At 42.7% G+C, this 19712-nt stretch overlaps 1 protein-coding gene across 2 annotated transcripts in view; it reads left to right on the top strand.

The window, feature by feature from the left end:
- The first annotated feature begins 448 nt into the window (after positions 1 to 448).
- GPM6A (glycoprotein M6A) overlaps positions 449 to 19712 on the top strand; it is a 257776-nt gene continuing 238512 nt past the window's right edge. The window contains exon 1 of one of the 2 annotated variants that reach the window (XM_024986212.2): positions 449 to 556. In XM_024986212.2, the coding sequence (XP_024841980.1) occupies positions 553 to 556 (4 nt within the window). In that variant the 5' untranslated portion in view covers positions 449 to 552. Of the gene's footprint in view, positions 992 to 19712 lie in introns of both variants that reach the window. The other variant, XM_024986213.2, reaches the window with a different exon arrangement.

The following is a 19712-nucleotide window of genomic DNA, read 5'->3' as shown; positions in this document are numbered from 1 at the left end:
AGAAACAAACATAGAAGAAAGAAGAGAGATATAAATTCATGGGAGAATTTTCTCTTCCTGTTACCTTAACATTGTTATTAAGGGAAAACAAGTATATTGAAAGCAAGAGAAGATTTTTAGGGAAATTATCCTATCAAACTCCTCTGGAATCAGCTTTCCTGGTTAGGGTTTCCAGGTTACGGGTTATGATCTTGGCTACCAGGTCATTCGTGTGCCCTAAGACGGGGCGAGTGTGTAATGTGTATTCAATGTATTGCAGGGAGAGGTGTTTGCAAGTGGCCGGCCAAGTGGACGTGATCAGGGCGGGAAAGGGGGCCGGGGAGGGGCGCGGCGGGAACCTCGAGGCCACAGCCAGTTGTCCGCCGAGCAGGTGGGAAGAGGGAGGGGTCTGCGCGGCCGCCGGGTGCCAGGAGCCCCGGGAGCCGGCTCCGCTGGGAGGGGCGAGGCTGTCACTCGCGCGGTGCGCGGAGCAGAGGCGCGCGGAGCTCTCGGGCCCGCGCTGCGTCGGCCGCCAGCACTTGGAGGGGCCGCCGGGCAGCGGGACGCGGCGCCATGGGTGAGTGTGCAGCCCGCGGGGCGCCCCGGGGCTCGGCCTCGGGAAGAAAGCGGGTGTCGGCCGGCCGGCCTGGGATTGCACACCTCCCCCCAGCAGTCTGTGGACTTTTCTCCGGGGGCCAGGCGGCGGGAACGGGGTGGCACTCGGAGGTGGGCGCCGGGGGAGGACCGCGGTCCAGAGGGGGTTGCCGCGCGTGGGCGTGACGGGGGGGGCGCAGAGTTCGAGGCTGGGGGGCTGTCCCCACGTGCGTCCCAGGAGCAAGCTGAGACGGGGCGCGGTGAGAGGGGACTTCGCGCAACTTCCACTTGCACGGGTTTGCGTGCGGGAAGGCACCGGGGCAGGGCGAGGAGGGACACTTTCCAGCCTCCGCCTCCATCGAGTGCCATCGTTGAGTAAAAGGCTGCAAGTTGAGGCTGAAGGCTGACCTGCCTCGGGGTGAGACGGGGCAGTGGGAGGTGGGTGCGACCCGGTCCGTGTCCCAGGGTGCTGGGGTGCGCGCGCGCCGCTCCGCTCAAGTTTCTAGACCGAGTGCCCCCCGCCCCCGCTTCCGCTTTGGAGTTTAGGGGCGGCACTTGGGTGCGAGTGCCTGGGGTCGGGGAACTCGGTGCGGGGACCGGTGCCCGAGGAGGTGGCGTCCCGGGAGAAGAGCTCGGAGCCGCGCGCAGGGGGCGGAGGGCTGGAACCATGCATCCCGCAGGCGCGGTCCGAGGAGCCGCCGGCGCGGCAGCTTTTCGTGCTGATTAGGGATCGGCGGGCAGCCGGGACTGACCCTTCAGTGCCAGTGTTCTCGTTTCTTTTCGGCCAAGTCCATTATGCCCCTCCCCCGGCCTCTCCCTTGTCCTTTGTTGTGAGGGATTTCTTCCAGAGTGAAGGAGGCCTTGGGGATTGACGTGCTCGGGTGGAAATTCTTAAGTTCCCACAGGCTCGAGGGGTAGGGGGTGCTCTGACTGCTAATCGGTGGAGTTTATAGACGCTGGCCAGCTTGGAAGAAAGGAGGACAGAGAAAGCTGAGGACATTTTTGCCTATGAATGTTAATTGTGGTCAAGACATTCATAGTCTGTTGCATGACTTTGGAAAAGTTTTAAAAAGTCCTATTTTTAAGGGCCTGTGAATAAACTCGTCTTGCAAATGATCTGCAGCATGAGCTGTCTTTAAAAAGTTTTCTGAAACAGAAGGAAAATGTTCCGTTTAAAAGGGAAAGATAAAACACTTTTTTCCCCAAGCATGGCAGAATGAGTTTCAGGCTCTTTCTTTTGTTGTACATGGTCGTATAAACTCCTGTTAGAATAACACATAGAGGGGAAAAGCTCTCATAAATGGAAAAACCAACATAATTGACTTTCAGTGAAGTAATCTGTTCACTTCACTGAAAGCATTTAAAGATGCTATTTTGTATACTGCCTAAAGTCTCCAGGAAGAGTGACCTTAAGCTTGAGTGGACTATCTATCCAAGGGTAAGGTGCACATAATTTTGAAGTTAATTATTTCCCCAGCTTGCATTTCCAAACTATAATGAAGACCGTAGGTCTTGGCTTTTACCTCAACAAATTAGACAGGATCTCAGGTTACAGGCGGAGAAGGCAATGGCATCCCACTCCAGTACTCTTGCCTAGAAAATCCTATGGACAGAGGAGCCTGGTAGGCTGCAGTCCATGGGGTCAATAAGAGTCTGATACAACTGAGCGACTTCACTTTCACTTTTCACTTTCATGCATTGGAGAAGGAAATGGCAACCCACTCCAGTGTTCTTGCCTGGAGAGTCCCAAAGACGGGGGAGCCTGGTGGGCTGCGGTCTATGGGGTCGCACAGAGTTGGACACGACTGAAGTGACTTAGCAGCAGCAGCAGGTTACAGGAGAGTGTTCTGGAGAGGAGGTGGGGTTAGCCCCTGAACCCCTCTGATCAGACTGAGTTTGATCTCTGACTCTTAGAACTTCTCTATCCTACCTGTAAACTGACAGCTGAAATTTGTCTGTTCCTTTCTGTGCCATAAATGGACTACATTTTCTTATTGTGACTGAGGTCACTAAAAGCTCATGGAGCTGTCAGATGGCTAGTAGGAGAGAGTGGGTTGAGGAAGCCGGTGAGAACCCAGCGGGCCGGGTGGTAGAGGAAAGGACAAATGGGTGGTCTGGGAGTGAGGGTCTGAGGCCAGAGATCAGGACAGAGACCCAGACACGCAGTCCACACATAGCAAGAGCCCTAGAAGGAGGGGTGGGCAGCATGAGAGAAGGAAGGAAGGAAGGAAATCTGTGCAGAAATGAGAGAGAAAACACTTGGTCACTTAAGGTCATCTTTCTCCTCATCTTTTAATTCACTTGTGAAAAGCACAGAACTTCATTACTTAGCACTTCTTTTATTTAGAAGTAGTAGGGGGGTGAGGATTTAGCATTGGAGTCCAAATTGCTAGGATAAGGGGGAAAGCAGTGTAGCTGAATGCCTGACTGTGCCAGCAGGGTAAGTCCATCTTTTACTGGTGTCATGACAACTGAAATGTATCATTTCAAGAGAGGAAGACGGTGCTGTGGGGGTGAATATAGCCATCAATTCTTGCTTGACTCAGAAGAAGAAACCCATGCTCTAGCATCATGGAAGAATGAAAGTAATTGGTTAATCAAAATATTCTGAATAATTGATAGTTATCATATTTATAATGCACAAGGCTGTTTCTCAAAAAAACCCCACATTATTTGCTAAGCAGGCAAATTGAGATTTGGTATCCCTTGCTTTCTCCTTTTATTTTATTTTCTCAGTGATGCCTTCAGCTTTTCAAGGTATGCAGTGGGCTTCTTCTCTGCCCCCAAGTTTTGCTCTGCACAAAAGATATGATGAAATATTTCATACTGAAAAAGTATGGGACTAACTCATCGCTAAGAATATTTATTTTTTAGCTGCAAGGTTGGCTTGAACCTGCACAGTCACTAATTATGAAATTGCAGGCTCTGGTGTGAGACAGGTGGGGGAATATTTTAAATTTCTCCTCTCACCGCATCACTCAGTGTACTTTGTTGTATTTAAAAAGTGACGTTGAACATTATACAGGAGATATTATGGGAAGTTTCATGGAGGGAGTGGCTCTGAACCTGGTGGTGCTTGAAGGGATGTGAAGGATTTGGGAAGGAGACAGGTATTCCACCTAGAGTAATGGATCCCTGAGCAGAGCTGAAAGAATTTCAGGGAGCAATAAGACACGACTGACAGAATGGATTGGCAGGATGAGACTTGATTTTGGATAGCCTTCAAAAGCAACCTGAGGAATTGAGAATGTATATAATAGGAAAGAGGAAATCATGGAATATTCTTGAGTAGAGAGGAATTGTAGTGAAATGAGTGTTTGAGGAAGACAAATTGAGCAGTGTTGCTTAAGATAAAGGATAAATTAGGGCAGAACCAGTTGTCACAGTAATCCTGAAGTGTTGTGGTCTGTGTCTGGTTCAGTTGCGGCGAAATAGTAGCACCAGTAGAAATGGAGAAAGAAAGATGGATGAATGATATTTCTAATGAAAAGTCTAAAATTAGGAAATTAATTGATAAAGAGGAGGTTGAATAAGCAGCATTTTCTGGAGATTTGAAACCTTGAGGATTGGGGATATAGTAGATCCCTTGATAGAGTTTTTAAAGAATAAAACAGATGGTTTATTTTCCAGATGCTTTGGACAGAAGATAAATTTCATTTTTGAGATGTTAATTAAATGGTGATGGCTAAACATGTTAACACATATGTTAGTAAATTGGAAACATATAGTGAGAAATTAATCAGAGCACAAGAATAAGAAGGAAAATAAAGGTTAGAAGGTCACCAGCCTTTGGTGAGCAGTAAATCCATGTAATAAATTACCTGTTTGGAGGTGAACAGGTATGTGGAGGGCTGGTTGAGGGAAAGGGAAGGAGGATAAACATTATCTGCAGGAAGAGAAATATCAACCACATAACATGTATCAGTGCCCTGAAATTAGAACAGTGAAGTGTGACATCTTTAACATTCAGTGTTAGATCTAGGAGTCCACAAATTTTGACAAGAGGAGAACATCAGACAGAAATATTTTGATGTCATTCAGTTTCAGTAAAAAGGATCTTGGTTAAGGATCTGAAAATTATTTGCAAATTTAAGCCAAGAATAATGACATGTGGTATCATCTCAAATTCATACTTTTTTTTCTTCAGAGAAGTATGACCCCCTAGAGGTAGTTATGAACAAGGTACAGAGAGGCAGGATTTGAAGTCGGAGAAGCAAATGATCATCTTTAGGTGGATTATGCAGATGTGAGGGATCCTGTTTTCTCTTTTGTTTGATGAAGGGTCATTCATGATTCTATACATTTGTGTAGCTCAGATCTTGATTTAGTAATAATTAATAAAAACATGTAAAAAGATAAGCTTGAGCTATTTCCATGAAACAAACCAAGAATATTTTAAAGGTGCTAAACTACTAGTTGAAACTTTTTAAGGGTCAATTGGCCTCTAGTATATTACATGGTTTGCTGTGCTAAGTCGCTTCAGTCACGTCCAGCTCTTTGCGACCCTATGGACTGTAGCCCACCAGAGGAGCCCAGAGGACTGTAGGCTCCTCTGTCCATGGGGTTTCCCAGGCAGGAATTCTGGAGTGGGTTGCCCTGCCCTCCTCCAGGGGATCTTCCCAACCCAGGGATTGAACCTGTGACTCTTATGTCTCCTGCATTGACAGGTGGGTTCTTTGCCATTAGTGCCACCTGGGACTCCAATACTTTGGCCATCTGATGCGAAGAACTGACTCAGTGGAAAAGACCCTGATGCTGGGAAAGATTGAAGGTGGGAGGAGAAGGGGACGACAGAGGATGAGATGGTTGGATGGCATCACTGACTCAGTGGACATGGGTTTGAATAAACTCTGGACAGGGAGGCCTGGTGTGCTACAGTCCATAGGGTCACAAAGAGTTGGACACAACTGAGAGACTGAACTGAACCATCTGGGAAGCCCTCTAGTATGTTATATGCTCTAGAAAATTATAAAAGTTTGATCCTGAGCAGAGAAAGATTGATATTTTGGTTATCTTTGCTGCATACCATGTATCCTTATAACTAGTGAATTAAAACAATTAGTTATTATCCCTTATGGTTCTGTGGACTTTACTGCTGAGCAGTTCTTATTTGAGGTCTCCTGCCTTGCAGTTCAGTATATGCTGAGGGTCAGGCATCTGAAGACTTGGGCTGGTCGCTTAAAGTGGCTCCCACCTGTAGCTGACGGTGGATGCTGGCTACTGGTTGGGAGTTCAGGTGGGGCTGCCTGCAAGTGGCTTGGACTTTTTGCAGCATGGTGGCTGGGTTCCAAGTGGGTACATCCCTAGAAAAGTGTTCTAGGAAAAAACCCAGGCAGAAGTTGCAAGACCTCTTATAAGCTAGAACATCGTAGGTTCCATAGCGCCACTTCTGCTGCATGCTAATGCTCACAGAAATCATTGGGGATAGTCAGAGTCAAGGGAGGAGCATGCCTATTCAAGGAGAGAAGGAACTGAGGGAGCCAGCTGCTTGAGCTCATTCCTAAAAGAGATGCCTGGTAAACGTGTTTCACAATAGAGACATCATCAGGTTGACCTCTGAAAATTTGATGTTTTATTAAAAATTTTTTTTAATTGGAGGATAATTACTTTACAATATTATGTTGATTTCTGCCATGTATCATCATGAATCGGCGATAGGTGTACATATACCTCCTCCCTCTTGAATCTCCCTCCCACTTCCCACCCCATCAGACTGTCACAGAGCACCAGGTTTGAGTTCCCTGTGTCATACAGCAAATGTCTGAAACACATATGATAAAGGATCGATACTTCCGTGAGAACTGTAAAGACGTCCAGATAGTCACACTAGTTTCACAGGAAAACATTTGAATGTGGAAATTCATGCCTGGGTGGAAGTGTGTTAGTGAAGTGCTGGGGTAAGCTCTGCTCAGAATAATTTCAAATATAATCAGCTGGTATTTCTTTATTTTAATTTCAATTTGAAGTTTCTAAGGCTATTGTAAATTACTGTTTATTTTACTTAAGTTTGAGTTTGTCATAAATTGAAATGTATAAATCCTTTATTCAATATCTTCTTGTCACACTAAACTAAATGTTTTGTAGTGAACAGTTCAGAAGATTGCTTTATTTTTCAAGAATGTGTTGACTGTATGAAATACGCAGTTGGTATGGTGCAACTAAAAATAAGTGTAGTCTTAACTATCACTTTTTTTGAAAGATACGTTTCTAAATTAAATACGTAACTTTCAGTTTATTAAAACTTTAAGTGTAAGTCTCATTTTACTATTTTTAATTGGAAAGAGAGCTGACATTTATGGTTACAAAAATATAGGTCTTTCTCCTTAGATGATTGAAAAACAAAGAAAAAATAGGATAAAGGAGATGGGTTTAAAGTCAAGGACAGAATTAGTTCCAACCTAGAAACTTAGAGGCCTTAAAAAAGAATTAGATTCTGATGGTTGCAACCTGACTGATTTGAGGTCATTCTATTTTCGACTGTTTGACAAGAGGTGAGGGAATGAGGATAGATAATCCGAAGCCACATACTCTGTGCCCAGGACTCATGACATGGCAGACAGACAGAACTACATCTCAACAGGAGATAAAGGCCTGACCTATATAACTGATAGGACTGGAAGAGTGCCTGAGGAGTTCAGAAGGTAAGATGACATGGAATTAAATTCTTCTTTACTTTGTTAAGACAACCTAAAGTCAGAATAGTCACTCATTACTTTCTCTACAATATTTGAGATAACCCAAACTATATAATGGAGAAGGCAATGGCACCCCACTGCAGTACTCTTGCCTGGAAAATCCCATGGAAGGAGGACCCTGGTGGGCTGCAGTCCATGGGGTCGCTAAGAGTCGGACACGACTGAGCGACTTCAATTTCACTTTTCACTTTCATGCATTGGGGAAGGAAATGGCAACCCACTCCAGTGTTCTTGCCTGGAGAATCCCAGGGACGGCAGAGCCTGGTGGGCTGCCGTCTCTGGGGTCGCGCAGAGTCGGACACGACTGAAGCGACTTAGCAGCAGCAGCAGCAGCAAACTATGTAATGATAGCAAAATCACTATCTCTGGCTGTTTCTGTAAGACATCTTGTTCTAGAGCCTCTAAGGCTATTGTCTGAATAGAATAACTTGGAGAATATGCTAAGTACCGGTTTGTGGGTCCCACTGCCAAGATTTGAGATCAGAAAGTTTGGGCTTGAGAGGTGGACCTGCAGTTCTCACATGAGGTTCAACCAGCGTTGAGGATGAAGCCTGGGACATGCCTGGAGAACTAGCTCTTCCAGAAGCTTCCATCCCCCATCAAGCTAGCTGAGCCCCGTGCTGCTGCCTCTCCTCACCTGGGCCTTGCTGAGACTTAGCCTAAGTCTCTGTTGAGCTCCTCTGCCATCTTACCAGTCACGTCTTAGCCTGTTGATGGACGGTGCTCTCCAGTTTACAGTAACTCTCCCACAGAAAATTACTGATGATTTCCTGTCTCGGGGTTTCAAGCGTTACATATGTGCCCATAAATCTGGCTCCATGTGCTCAAGGGTCAGCTCTGTCCACCCAGCCGCCCCTTACAGGCTTCAGTCTCAATGCCTGCAAAATGGAATTCCTCCTTCCTGAGTCTGACTGGTTCCCTCCTCTCTTCCTTTGCCCTCTTCCTTCTCTTTGTTTTTCTTGATGACTCCAGTATGCCTGGCCTTGTTGAGCGGATGTCATCACACATCTGAATGCCCACACTGTCTCATCCTATGTCCTTACCCGCTCCAGCCTGGATGTTGGTGGTTTTCCCATTGCCAGTCACCTCGCCTCCTTGGTCTCCTCCCAAATCACCCCACCTGATGATCCAAACAACCCATGCCAGCACAGTTCTTCTTGCCCCACTGGTCCTCTCCAGCTTCACCTCCCTCTATCATCTATCATGCATTGTATCCTTAACCATCTTATGGAAAAACTTGAATGCACTGTTTGGCCAATCTAATGATACACAGTAACATATTTATTTTAATGGACATTTTCTGTTATTGAGATAAGTCAGCTGTCTGCTTCAGTCTAAATTTGAAGCACAAATAACGAACGTTGGATAGTAAGGGGATTTTCTGCAGTCCTGCTTCAGGTTTTCTATGAAACAGTACAAAAAGAACAAAAATTCATAATGAGATGCTACATATATGTGTGACAAAGATCCATTATTGTCACGGTTTGATAGATTCTTTCCTTCCTAAAGAAAAATTTACAAAGAAGAATATAATTTTGTTTGTTAATTATAGATGAGAAATTAAACTCAGGGCGAGAAGTCTGTAAAGAAGAAAAATCCAGAGCAACTATTAACATAAGTGCACAATTTTTAAGTAATTGGTTCCTTAGGTATAAATAAAGTAGAGATCACTACTTAGTGTTATTATTTAGTTTCAACCATTTCTCAGCATTACCTTAATAAAATCCCTTTTATATAACATGATACCTACATCCTGTTTAACTGGGAGGTAGGTAAAGTGATAACTAAACTCAAAGGAGGTAAAACAATTTAAAAATACCAATGAAAATCAGAAGATTGCTTTTTGGCAGGAAAGCTATGACAAACCTAGACAGTGTATTAAAAAGCAAAGACATCACTTTGCTGACAAAGCTCTGTATAGTCTAGGCTATGGTGTTTCTCAACGTCATGTACGGATGTGAGAGCTGGACCATAAAGAAGGCTGAGTGACAAAGAGTTGATGCTTTTGAACTGTGGTGCTAGAGAGTCCCTTGGACTGCAAGGAGATCAAACCAGTCCATCTTAAAGGAAATCTACCCTGAATGTTCATTAGAAAGGCTGATGCTGAAGCTGAAGCTCCAATACCTTGGCCATCTGATGCAAAGAGCTGACTCTTTGGAAAAGACCCTGATGCTGGGAAAGATTGAGGGCAGGAGGAGAAGGAGGTGACAGAGGATGAGATGGTTGGATGGCATCACCGATTCAATGGACATGAACTTGGGCAAACTCTGGGAGATGGTGAGGTACAGGGAAGCCTGGAGTGCTGCAGTCCATGGAGTTGGAAAGAGTTGGACATGATTTGGCGACTGAACGACAACAGCCTCATCGCCTCATATTAAAATCATCATTATCACAGAATCATTGTACCTAAGGCCACCAACACTTCCATAGTAAAATAATGCTCTATATTATATACTTGAAGTTATTAGAGAGTAGACCTTAAGCTTGTCACCGTGGAAAAAGAGGTAACTTTGTGAGGTGATGGATGTGTTAATTAACTTAATCATGGTCATCATTCACAATGTTTATCTATATCACCATGTTAAATACACACACACACACACACACATATGTATACACAAGTTTGTTTGTCAATTATACCTCATCAAAGCTGAAAAAATTTAAGAAGGTAAAAAACTAAAAAGAGTACTCCTTTCAAAACAAGCAGCCTCTTAAGTGTGTTTTAATATTGATTGGACCAAGCATGCTCACCTTTCTACATATCATGACAGCGAAAGATGCATGAAGCCCAGATTCTCATTTCTGCTCCAAAAGTACTTGTATATCAATTGGGAGATACAAAAGTCACACGCGTAGAAAACCATCTGAGAATTTGAGAAAATTAAATAATGGAGATCTAGACTAATGTAATGATTGCTAAAGCCGTTGGTCCAGAATGGGAGAGACCCATGGAGGCTGCATTCATCCAGGGAGGTTTTCTGAATGCGGACCGTGAAGGGAATCTGGGCGTGTGTGATTCTGTCAGAAGGAGGGGTGGAGGTGTGGCCAGAACCAAGGAGGTGGGCTGAGCGTGCTCGGGGCCCACCTGAGTCTGCTTCCCCGCTCCGGCTCTCTGTTATGAATTTTTCCACCTCCCCCCATGACCTCTGGACTGGGACATGGGGTGCTACCCTCATGGAAGTCTGCCTCTTTGAAGTTCAGGCTATTTGTCTGCTTCGCTTTCTGACTGACCGCTGCAGCTGCCTGACTTCCTGCCACTCCTGTTCCTTTGTAGAACACGTCGTCAGCTCTTCTGTGATGTCCCCCCAGATCTCATGAGTGTTTTTGACCCTTTCGGGATTAGTCATTTCCGCCCTCCCCACCCTCCCTTGACGCGGGTTCTCATAACTCACCCCTGGATTTTGTTGTTAAGTGGGATTTGCTGAGCGTCTAAATTAAAACCAGTCTTGCTATAGCATCAGTAACAATGCACAGCTTCCATTGTGTGATTGCCATTGTGCCCCTGAGGGCTTCCGATCATGTAGAACACCTGAGAATGGTGCCCGGCAGTGGGCAAAGCAGGGTCTGCTGGTCACAGCATCTTACCCTCTGCCTCTCACTCTGGTACTCTACCTCTAAACCCACTCATTGTCCTCTGAGCCCTGGCTACCTCATTTGATTTCCCTCTGCGCTAGCCCATCATTGTTGTTGAGTCGCTAAGTTGTGTCTGACTCTGTGACCTTATGGACTGTAGCACACCAGGCTCCTCTGTCCTCCACTATCTCCAGGAGTTTGCTCAAATTTATGTCCATCGAGTCAGTGGTGTTATCTAACCATCTCATCCTCTGCTGCCCCTTTCTCCTTTTGCCTTCAGTCTTTCCCAAGCGTCAGTGTCTTTTCCAGGGAGTTGATTCTTCACATCAGGTGCCCAAAGTATTGGAGCTTCAGCTTTAGCATAAGCATCATTAGTCCCCTTCCATTCAGTCATGGCCCAGAGCCCCAAGCACCCTTTTGCAAATGTTCTTTTGTCCAAGAACCTGGATCACTGCAGCACAGGCAGAAGTCTTCATATAAGGATTGAGAAAATGGTTCTAACGCAAGAGCGTGCAACTGTAGCCTTTCAGCCAGGGAGTGATAGGGAAATTATCAGATTTAGTTACAGATGTAGCAGAAAGGAAGGAATCAGAAGAGATAATGAGAAGAGAAACTTTCTGTTAGAATACCAACCGGAAGGTAGTCTTCTGATGAGAGAGAGAACGAAGCCATCAAGAACAAACAATAACAAACTGAAAATATTCCCAATTCAGACAATTGCTAATGAACGAAACTGCATATATCCCACATCAATAAGTATGAGGATGATCTGGTATGACTTAGGTCAACCCAAGGGATTCAGGATTGCTGTGCGGATCTACCTGTCCAGAGAAATGCTACCTGTTAGTTCCTGCTACCCAGGTGGTCCTCCCTAGAAACTGTGCAAGATGGCAAACTTTCCGGATGAAAGAGTGTTTTACTAAGAGTGTGCAGTTGGCGTCCCTCCCAAAAAACAGAACCATAAAACAAGCTCTTAAGATCCAATTTCCCATTGAATGTGTGATATAATCAAACATTTATAAAAATTTGACTCAGAGATGTTAGGACATCCACTTAATTATGAATGAAATAATTCAATGTATTTATTTACATATTATAACTTAGTGGACAATTATACTATTCAAATTCAGTTGAAAATTAAAAATTCGAAACTTTTGATATCAAAGAATGTGGTATAGTTAAGTAATGAGAGGATTTAGTAGTTATTTAAACCCCTAATTATTTAGCATTATGCAATATTGTCTCCTTTGTTCATATCTTTATACTTATTGTGCATGATATGAGATGAAGGGCAGAGAAGAAAGATCCTTTTTCTTAACACCTTAAGTTTCACGTTCTGACCTGCAGGTCGCCCTAATTCTGGGCCTTTTTTCTGTTTCCTTTCTTTTTTTTTTGCCACTCTGTTTTTTCCTTTTTTTTTTTTGCTTTACTTTGGCTTTTAAAGTTCAAAATGATGAATCTTTTTTATTATTTTAAAACGTTATTTATTTTATTTTTAATTTTTGTTGATGTATTGTTGCTTTACAATGTTGTGTTAGTTTCTACTGTACAGCAAAGTGAATCAGCCACAGATGTACATATATCCCCTCCCTTTGAATCTTTGAAGAAGACTATATCCTTGGGGTTGAAAGACTCATTCAGTTCTCTCCCATCTTCTGTGTAAGGGACTGACCCAAAGCAACATAGTTAAAATGAAACACTATATAATTAAAGAGTTCTGGATAGGCGAATTTCCAAAGACTAATTGGGTATCTGTACGGATGTCTTTTCATTTTCCACTGTGGCTTTCTCCATATGTGGGGCTCCACGAGGGCGAAGCTCTGAGTGCAGGTGTGTTCAGGCAGTGTGTCTCTCCCTCTGACTGCTCAGAAGCACCAGCAGACTTAACCCTGATCCTTCAGTTCTTGCGCCGACGGCAGAATCGAGGTGCAAGTATCTGTCTGCTCTCAGGTCCAGCCGGTCCTTCTGTTTTCTTGGTCACTGGCTTGCTTCTTCCGTCCCAGTGGCTGTAGCTCACTGTTTGTTTACTGGGTGTTCAGTATGAGAAAACATCTCGTCTTTGATCATTGACAACAGATTAGAGCAGTGAGCATGCCCATCACGGCACATTGGGTTTAATCTTTGGCTGTTAGGCTCTTGGCTAGTCTGCTGCACTTTACTGTCTTGAAAGTTTGAGAAATCTGAATGCTTTGTTGGTTGTTGTTTTCCTATTCTTATTAACACTTGCCAAACCTTTTGTCATGCAGCTTTAGAACCATGACAGCTTCTAGGTCAAATTTCAGTTTTGATCCCTGCATCTTTAGAAGTAGAACTAAGAACTAAAATAGCCATTTCCTCCCAGTGATTGCCATGGGTGCTGATTAAGCTGCATGCTGGTGGTAGGAGTCATAGCAACAAGTCCTGCTTACTATCTTTTAAGAATCTCAATTAAGTTTCTTTAGTCTTTGAATATCTAACTACAGAAAAGTTTAATTTCCTAGGGAAAATGAATATATTCTTTTCTTGGAGAACAACACCATAGAGTTAATTAAGCATTCCTTTCCAAGGTTTATTTGGATACTAAGCTTGAAATTATTTGCACTCCTTTTTTCCCCATTTTTTTTCTTCCAGCTTTCATAATTAGGCTTTCAGTGGACTTAATCTTTTAATTTTAAAATGATTAAGTGCCAAGTTGTTGGGTACCATTGCTTGGGTTACAAAGATAAACATATCCAGCAATAACAAGAAGTTCATTGAACTTGCTACAATGACAGCAAATACTCGGGTTTTATTTTCAACAAAGACTCAGGACATTTTGCACTTGACCGTGCTATCTTGAGAAGAGCTATAATTATTTTATTTTTCTGGGGAAAGGTAGATTTGGTGAGTAATTAATTTTTGGTATTAAATTCTACTATGACATAAAATATGAATAGATAATTTTTTTCTTTTTTCACAAGTCATATATATTTGTAATTTCTCCTGACATAAGGACTCTTTTAGAGGCATATAAAGTTTAAACTTCTCCCAAATGGGTTAACGGTGAGGAAAAAAGTTTATGTTATTTTACTTTTGAAATCAACTTGAATAGAATTTTTTATTCTCCAATTCATTAATTTCTAAGTGAATCTGAATAAATAAACTTTCATGGCAAATTCATGGCACTTTTTTGCATTTTTTGATTTAGAGAAGTCTGTTTTTAGTTCCTGGAGTCACTGCTTTGGAAAGGTGATCTGAACTCCCTGAGCTTCAGTTAGTTATTTTATTTGTTATTTGTACACACAATAATAATACCCTGGACTACCTGAAGTTCAGAAGAATAAATGACACAATCTATTAAAAATCTATTAAAATAAAGGGCTTCCCTAGTGGCTCAGTGGTAAAGAATCTGCCTGCTAATGCAGGGGACACGGGTTTGATCCCTGGTCAGGAAGATCCCCTGGAGAAGGAAATGGCAACTCACTCCAGTATTCTTGATTGGGAAATCCAGGGACAGAGGAACCTGGCAGGCTACAGTCCATGGGGTCACAAAAGAGTCAGACAGGACTGAGTGACTCAACAACAACAACAACATATTAAAATAATTTAACAATGTCAGACTAAGAGATAATACTCAATACATATAAACATATGTGAGTGTGTACATACACACATATAAACCAAACTGTAAAAGTAAGTTTGTCTTACTAAGTCTTCAGTCGTAATTTTTTTAAGTCTATCATACAGGAAACTGTGGATGAAAGAAAGTGAAAGTCAAAGTTGCTCAGTCATGTCCGACTCTTTGCGACCCCATGGACTGAATTCTCCAGGCCAGAATACTGTAGTGGGTAGCCTGTCCCTTCCCCATCGGATCCTCCCAACGCAGGAATCGAACCGGAGTCTCCTGCATTGCAGGAGAATTATTTACCAACTGACCTATCAGGGAAGCCCTTGGTGCTTATTTTTCAAAACCAACGCACAGTGTAGTCATGTGTTTTCTTAGGGATAAACTGATTAGTTATGGCTTTTATGGCTAGGACATAGTATTAGGAATAAGCTAGAGTAAAGATTAAGACATTGCTCAAAAGATGTCTAGGGATGATCTTAAAAATCAGAACATATGAAGTCCATCTGTATAGAATGCATTCATCAAGCAAATTTTAGACCCCTCATTCCAAGATATTATTAAAGAGCAATAAGGCTTTTAATGTTTATTTTAAATTCAAAGCATTGCAGTAAGTTGCTTATTTTATTTAATAACATTTAGCACTCTCAAGAGAGAATACTAAATAAAATACTACAAACACTTGGTTTTATGTGGTTATTTTTTATTATGTAGGAATATTGAAGATATGAAAATTTTCTCAATTCATGGTTGAACTTTCCATTATTAGCACATTCTGATTATTATAATACAGTTCAGTTCAGTCGTGTCTGACTCTTTGTGACCCCATGAATTGCAGCATGCCAGGCCTCCCTGTCCATCACCAACTCCCGGAGTTCACTCAGACTCATGTCCATCGAGTCATTGATGCCATCCAGCCATCTCATCCTCTGTCGTCCCCTTCTCCTGCCTTCAATCTTTCCCAGCATCAGGGTCTTTTCCAATGACTCAGTTCTTTGCATCAGGTGGCCAAAGGACTGGAGTTTCAGCTTTAGCATCATTCCTTCTAAAGAAATTCCAGGGCTGATCTCCTTCAGAATGGACTGGTTGGATCTCCTTGCAGTCCAGGGGACTCTCAAGAGTCTTCTCCAACACCACAGTTCAAAAGCATCAATTCTTTGGCACTCAGCCTTTTTCGCAGTCCAACTCTCACATCCATACATGGCCACAGGAAAAACCATAGCCTTGACTAGACAGACCTTTGTTGGCAAAGTCATGTCATATTGTAAAGTCTAACTTTGATGAATTCTTCTGTCTCAGATGTGATTAATTTTGGTCACTAATTATTCAAGCTGTTCTAAAAATCTGTTTCTTTGATTTGTCTATCAATCATTTATCCAAAGATTATTTTAAGTATTTAAAACTGATTTCAATTAATATATTAGCATATTAGTCTTTTAGTTTGCAGAATATTTAATGGTTTTTAAGGAACCAGTGGTTCATTAGGTAAATGTCCTCATATCCAACCATATTAAGGAATGCAGGAGTTTATATTTATTTTTCGAATGTTATTCAATTCTTTTTTGTTTTGTTTTGTTTAAGTCTAGGTACTTCTACTTGTTGGTTATGCAGTTTTGTAACGTGTTGGTGTTCTCTGAGCTGTAGCTTCTCATTGTGGCAGGTTTGCATTACTCGTAGGGTCACAATGATGAGAAGAAGCAGTGGGTTCTGTGTGAATGCCTAGTCCCTGACTCGTGGCAGGATTCAGTCAATGGAGCTTACTACCACATTTCTTTCTACCTGTACACAGTCAAGCCTCTGTAATAATTGGTGCTCTTTGTTGTAAAACTTTACTTACTGAGTTTGTGTGGTACATACCTCTGATTCTGGATTGCAATGTCCTACTATAACATTTGGTTTATTTAATTGCTTTCAGTGAACAAAAGGATGTTTTTGACATAAGAAACTAGTTTGAGAGACATCATATTATAAACCACAGACAGTGAGTTAGAAACTTAAGTTAAAAACCCCCAAACTGGTGAAAAACATCAGTGTAAAGTATCTTAAGATAACTTATTAAAATTGGATGACTGAATTAAAAAGTATAAATCACTGAATTTTCTAATGTGAATAGCCTGTTTTAATTCTTAGTGCATGTGAGGGCTTCAAAGCAACTGTTATCATGGTTTTGGAAAGAAACATCTTCTATTTCTAATACCTCAGTGAATGAATCAGAATCATTTTAAATTACCTCAGCACCTTTTATACAGAAATCAATTTAGTATGATTTTTGCATAGTTCATTTTCCGGATAGACAACTAATAAAGTACTAAGACTCTGTAACTCTAATTATATTACTTTATCTTTGACTAATAAATCTTTTCATTGAATAAAAGTAAACAGTAACCTAAGATCAAAGAATAAATTAACTAAATAAAAATTATTGTTTTCATGTGCAGTTTAAGAGTTTAACTATTTCTAAAGAGTTGGCTAGAAACTGATAAGAACTGAACCTCTAGAGGCATTAATGCAATGCTGAAGAGTGTGGGTTGTGATATTGTCTTTTCATTCATTTACTCACTAAATAAATATTGATTGAAAGACACTGTATACCTACTGTGTGCCTGGCGGTCTTCTAGGAGCTGAAAATATAATGATGGTGGAAGTAAACATGGTTAGTGGTATCACAGATATTCGCGAACTGATGGGGGAGAAACACAAGTAGATAATTGCAGCTCAGGCATCAATATTTGACAGAATCCAGTAAAACATAACCCTTATTTGTCACTCAAGTTTGGATGGAAGACAAATGCTCTGGGAGATGGAGCTGAAAATGTTAGTTCTTTTGCTACTGATAGCGATCTTAGAGAACAAGATCTTAGCTGGTCTCTCCAAGGGGGCATTTTATCTTAGTTTTGTGCTGGACAGACTTACTCAGATGCAAGCATCGTGGACCAGTGGCCACTTCTTAGCGCCTGTCCCACTGCTGATGTGTCGTGGAGGGGCAGAGAATTCTAGACAAGTACTCTTGCCTGGCAAATCCCATGGACGGAGGAGCCTGGTAGGCTGCAGTCCATGGGGTCGCTAAGGACTGAGTGACTTCACTTTCACTTTGTACTTTCATGCATTGGAGAAGGAAATGGCAACCCACTCCAATATTCTTGCCTGGAGAATCCCAGGGACGGCGGAGCCTGGTGGGCTGCCGTCTATGGGGTCGCACAGAGTCGGACACGACTGAAGCGACTTAGCAGCAGCAGCATGAAGGCTGAAGGTGGGGGCCTGGGAGACTGTGGACTTCGGGGAGCTCAGTGTAGTAGACTGGTGTATAAAGATAGCATGAAAGGAGTGATGTCTGGAGGAAGAAGTGGGGTCCACGTGGCACAGACCTTGGGGTCATGTTGGTCCATTTCAGTTTTATTCTGACAGCAACATGGAGCCATTGAGGGTTTTAAACAGGGGTTTGACACGGTCACAGTTGCGCAGGGTGAATCTGAAAGGTACAAGACAGAATGAAGGGTCTACTCAACAGGCGGTTTTCATGCTGGAAGGCAGAGGCCACACAGCATGAGCAGGAGTGGTAAGATCTCCTGTGTGGCGCAGCTGGGAGACACTTGCTGTTCCATCTCCCTGGCCTCCTTGTAGCCATTCCGTGGCTCGTTAGCACTTCCACCCAGAGGGAGGGCACAGGAGCTGAATCAGACCTTCCCAGTGTTCTTTCAGAACCACCATTCTGAGGAATGAGCAGTCATTTTTTTAAATTGCAATTAATTGTTTGGGATTAACTGAAAATTTCGTTGATTCATCCTGCCCCAAGATCTCATTAACATGTATGATTGAGTCAGAAATGATTTTAATTATTTACTTGACCCTTTTAATTGACTTATTTTTTCCTGTGATCTACTTCCCTGGTGGCTCAGAGGTAAATCTGCCTGCGATGCAGGAGACCCAGGTTTGATCCCTGGGTTGGGAAGATTCCCTAGAGAAGGCAGTCAACTCCAGTATTCTTGCCTGGAGAATTCCATGGACAGAGGAGCCTGGCAGGCTCTAGTCCACGGGGTCGCAAAGAGTTGGACACGACTGAGCAGCTAACATTTTCACTTTCACTTTCTTCCCTGTGATAGTTTGTAGGTTTTCTGCCTATTTTTGATTTGATCACATCAATCACGGCTTCAGTGAAACGGGCCCTGAAAACAACAGCAGCACAAGCAGCAAAGCCATGTTCTAAGGTTCTGTGAAATTCATTTTGGGACCTCAGGGGAAGGGAAATCTTTCTTGGATCATGCAGGTTTTTCTTTTAAGACTAAACTTTTCCTCCTGGGGTACACTTCGTTGAAATTGGATTGCTTTAGGTATGAAGACCTGGAATGGGCACTGCCTAATGGCTCAATAGTCCCAATGTTGTCTAATCTTCCTTTAAATTTTTTAAAAAAACTTTTTGCTTTATGTTGGAGTATAACCAGTGAACAATGTTGTGATAGTTTCAAGTGAACAGCGAAGGGGCTCAGCCATACAAATACATGCATCCGTTCTCCCCCAGACTCCCCTCCCATCCAGGCTGCCACATAACAGTGAGCTGCGTTCCATGTGCTGGACAGTAGCTCCTTGTTGGTTATCCATTTTAAATACAGCTAGTCGAGGCTATGGTTTTTCCAGTGGTCATGTATGGATGCGAGAGTTGGACTATGAGTCTCTGTCTGTTTTTGTGAATAAGTTCATTTGTATCATTTCATTGTAGATTCCACAGGTAAGGGATATCATAATGTTTCTCCTTCTCTGACTTACTTCACTTAATATGACAACCTCTAGCTCCATTCATGTTGCTACAATGGCATTATTTCATTCTTTTTAATGGTTGAGTAATAGTCTGTTGTATATATGTATGTACATAATCCTTGACGTAACTTTAGAAGCTTCTCTATGTATAAAGGTAAGTCCTGTTAATTTTGCTGTGACATTTCTTTCACTGTCTGTTTCTGTGCTTTACCATCATTTTGAGATGGCTGTTCACTGTTATGTACACATTTTGTCTTCACAGACATTGTATTGGTGTCATTAATAGTCAGAGATGATAGTCATGTGATAGTCCATTCATTCCACTGTGACTCAGTGTGCACTTCTGTTGAGCCTAACACTGTTTACTGCCCTCTGTACCCAAAGATGGGAGAAGGCAATGGCACCCCACTCCAGTACTGTTGCCTGGAAAATCCCATGGATGAAGGAGCCTGGTAGGCTGCAGTCCATGGGATCGCACAGAGTTGGACACGACTGAAGCGACTTAGCAGTAGCAGCAGCAGTACCCAAAGATAATA

Source organism: Bos taurus, chromosome 27 (assembly GCF_002263795.3).
Source record: "Bos taurus isolate L1 Dominette 01449 registration number 42190680 breed Hereford chromosome 27, ARS-UCD2.0, whole genome shotgun sequence".
NCBI lineage: Eukaryota > Metazoa > Chordata > Mammalia > Artiodactyla > Bovidae > Bos > Bos taurus.
This window is presented reverse-complemented; position numbering and strand designations above follow the sequence as displayed.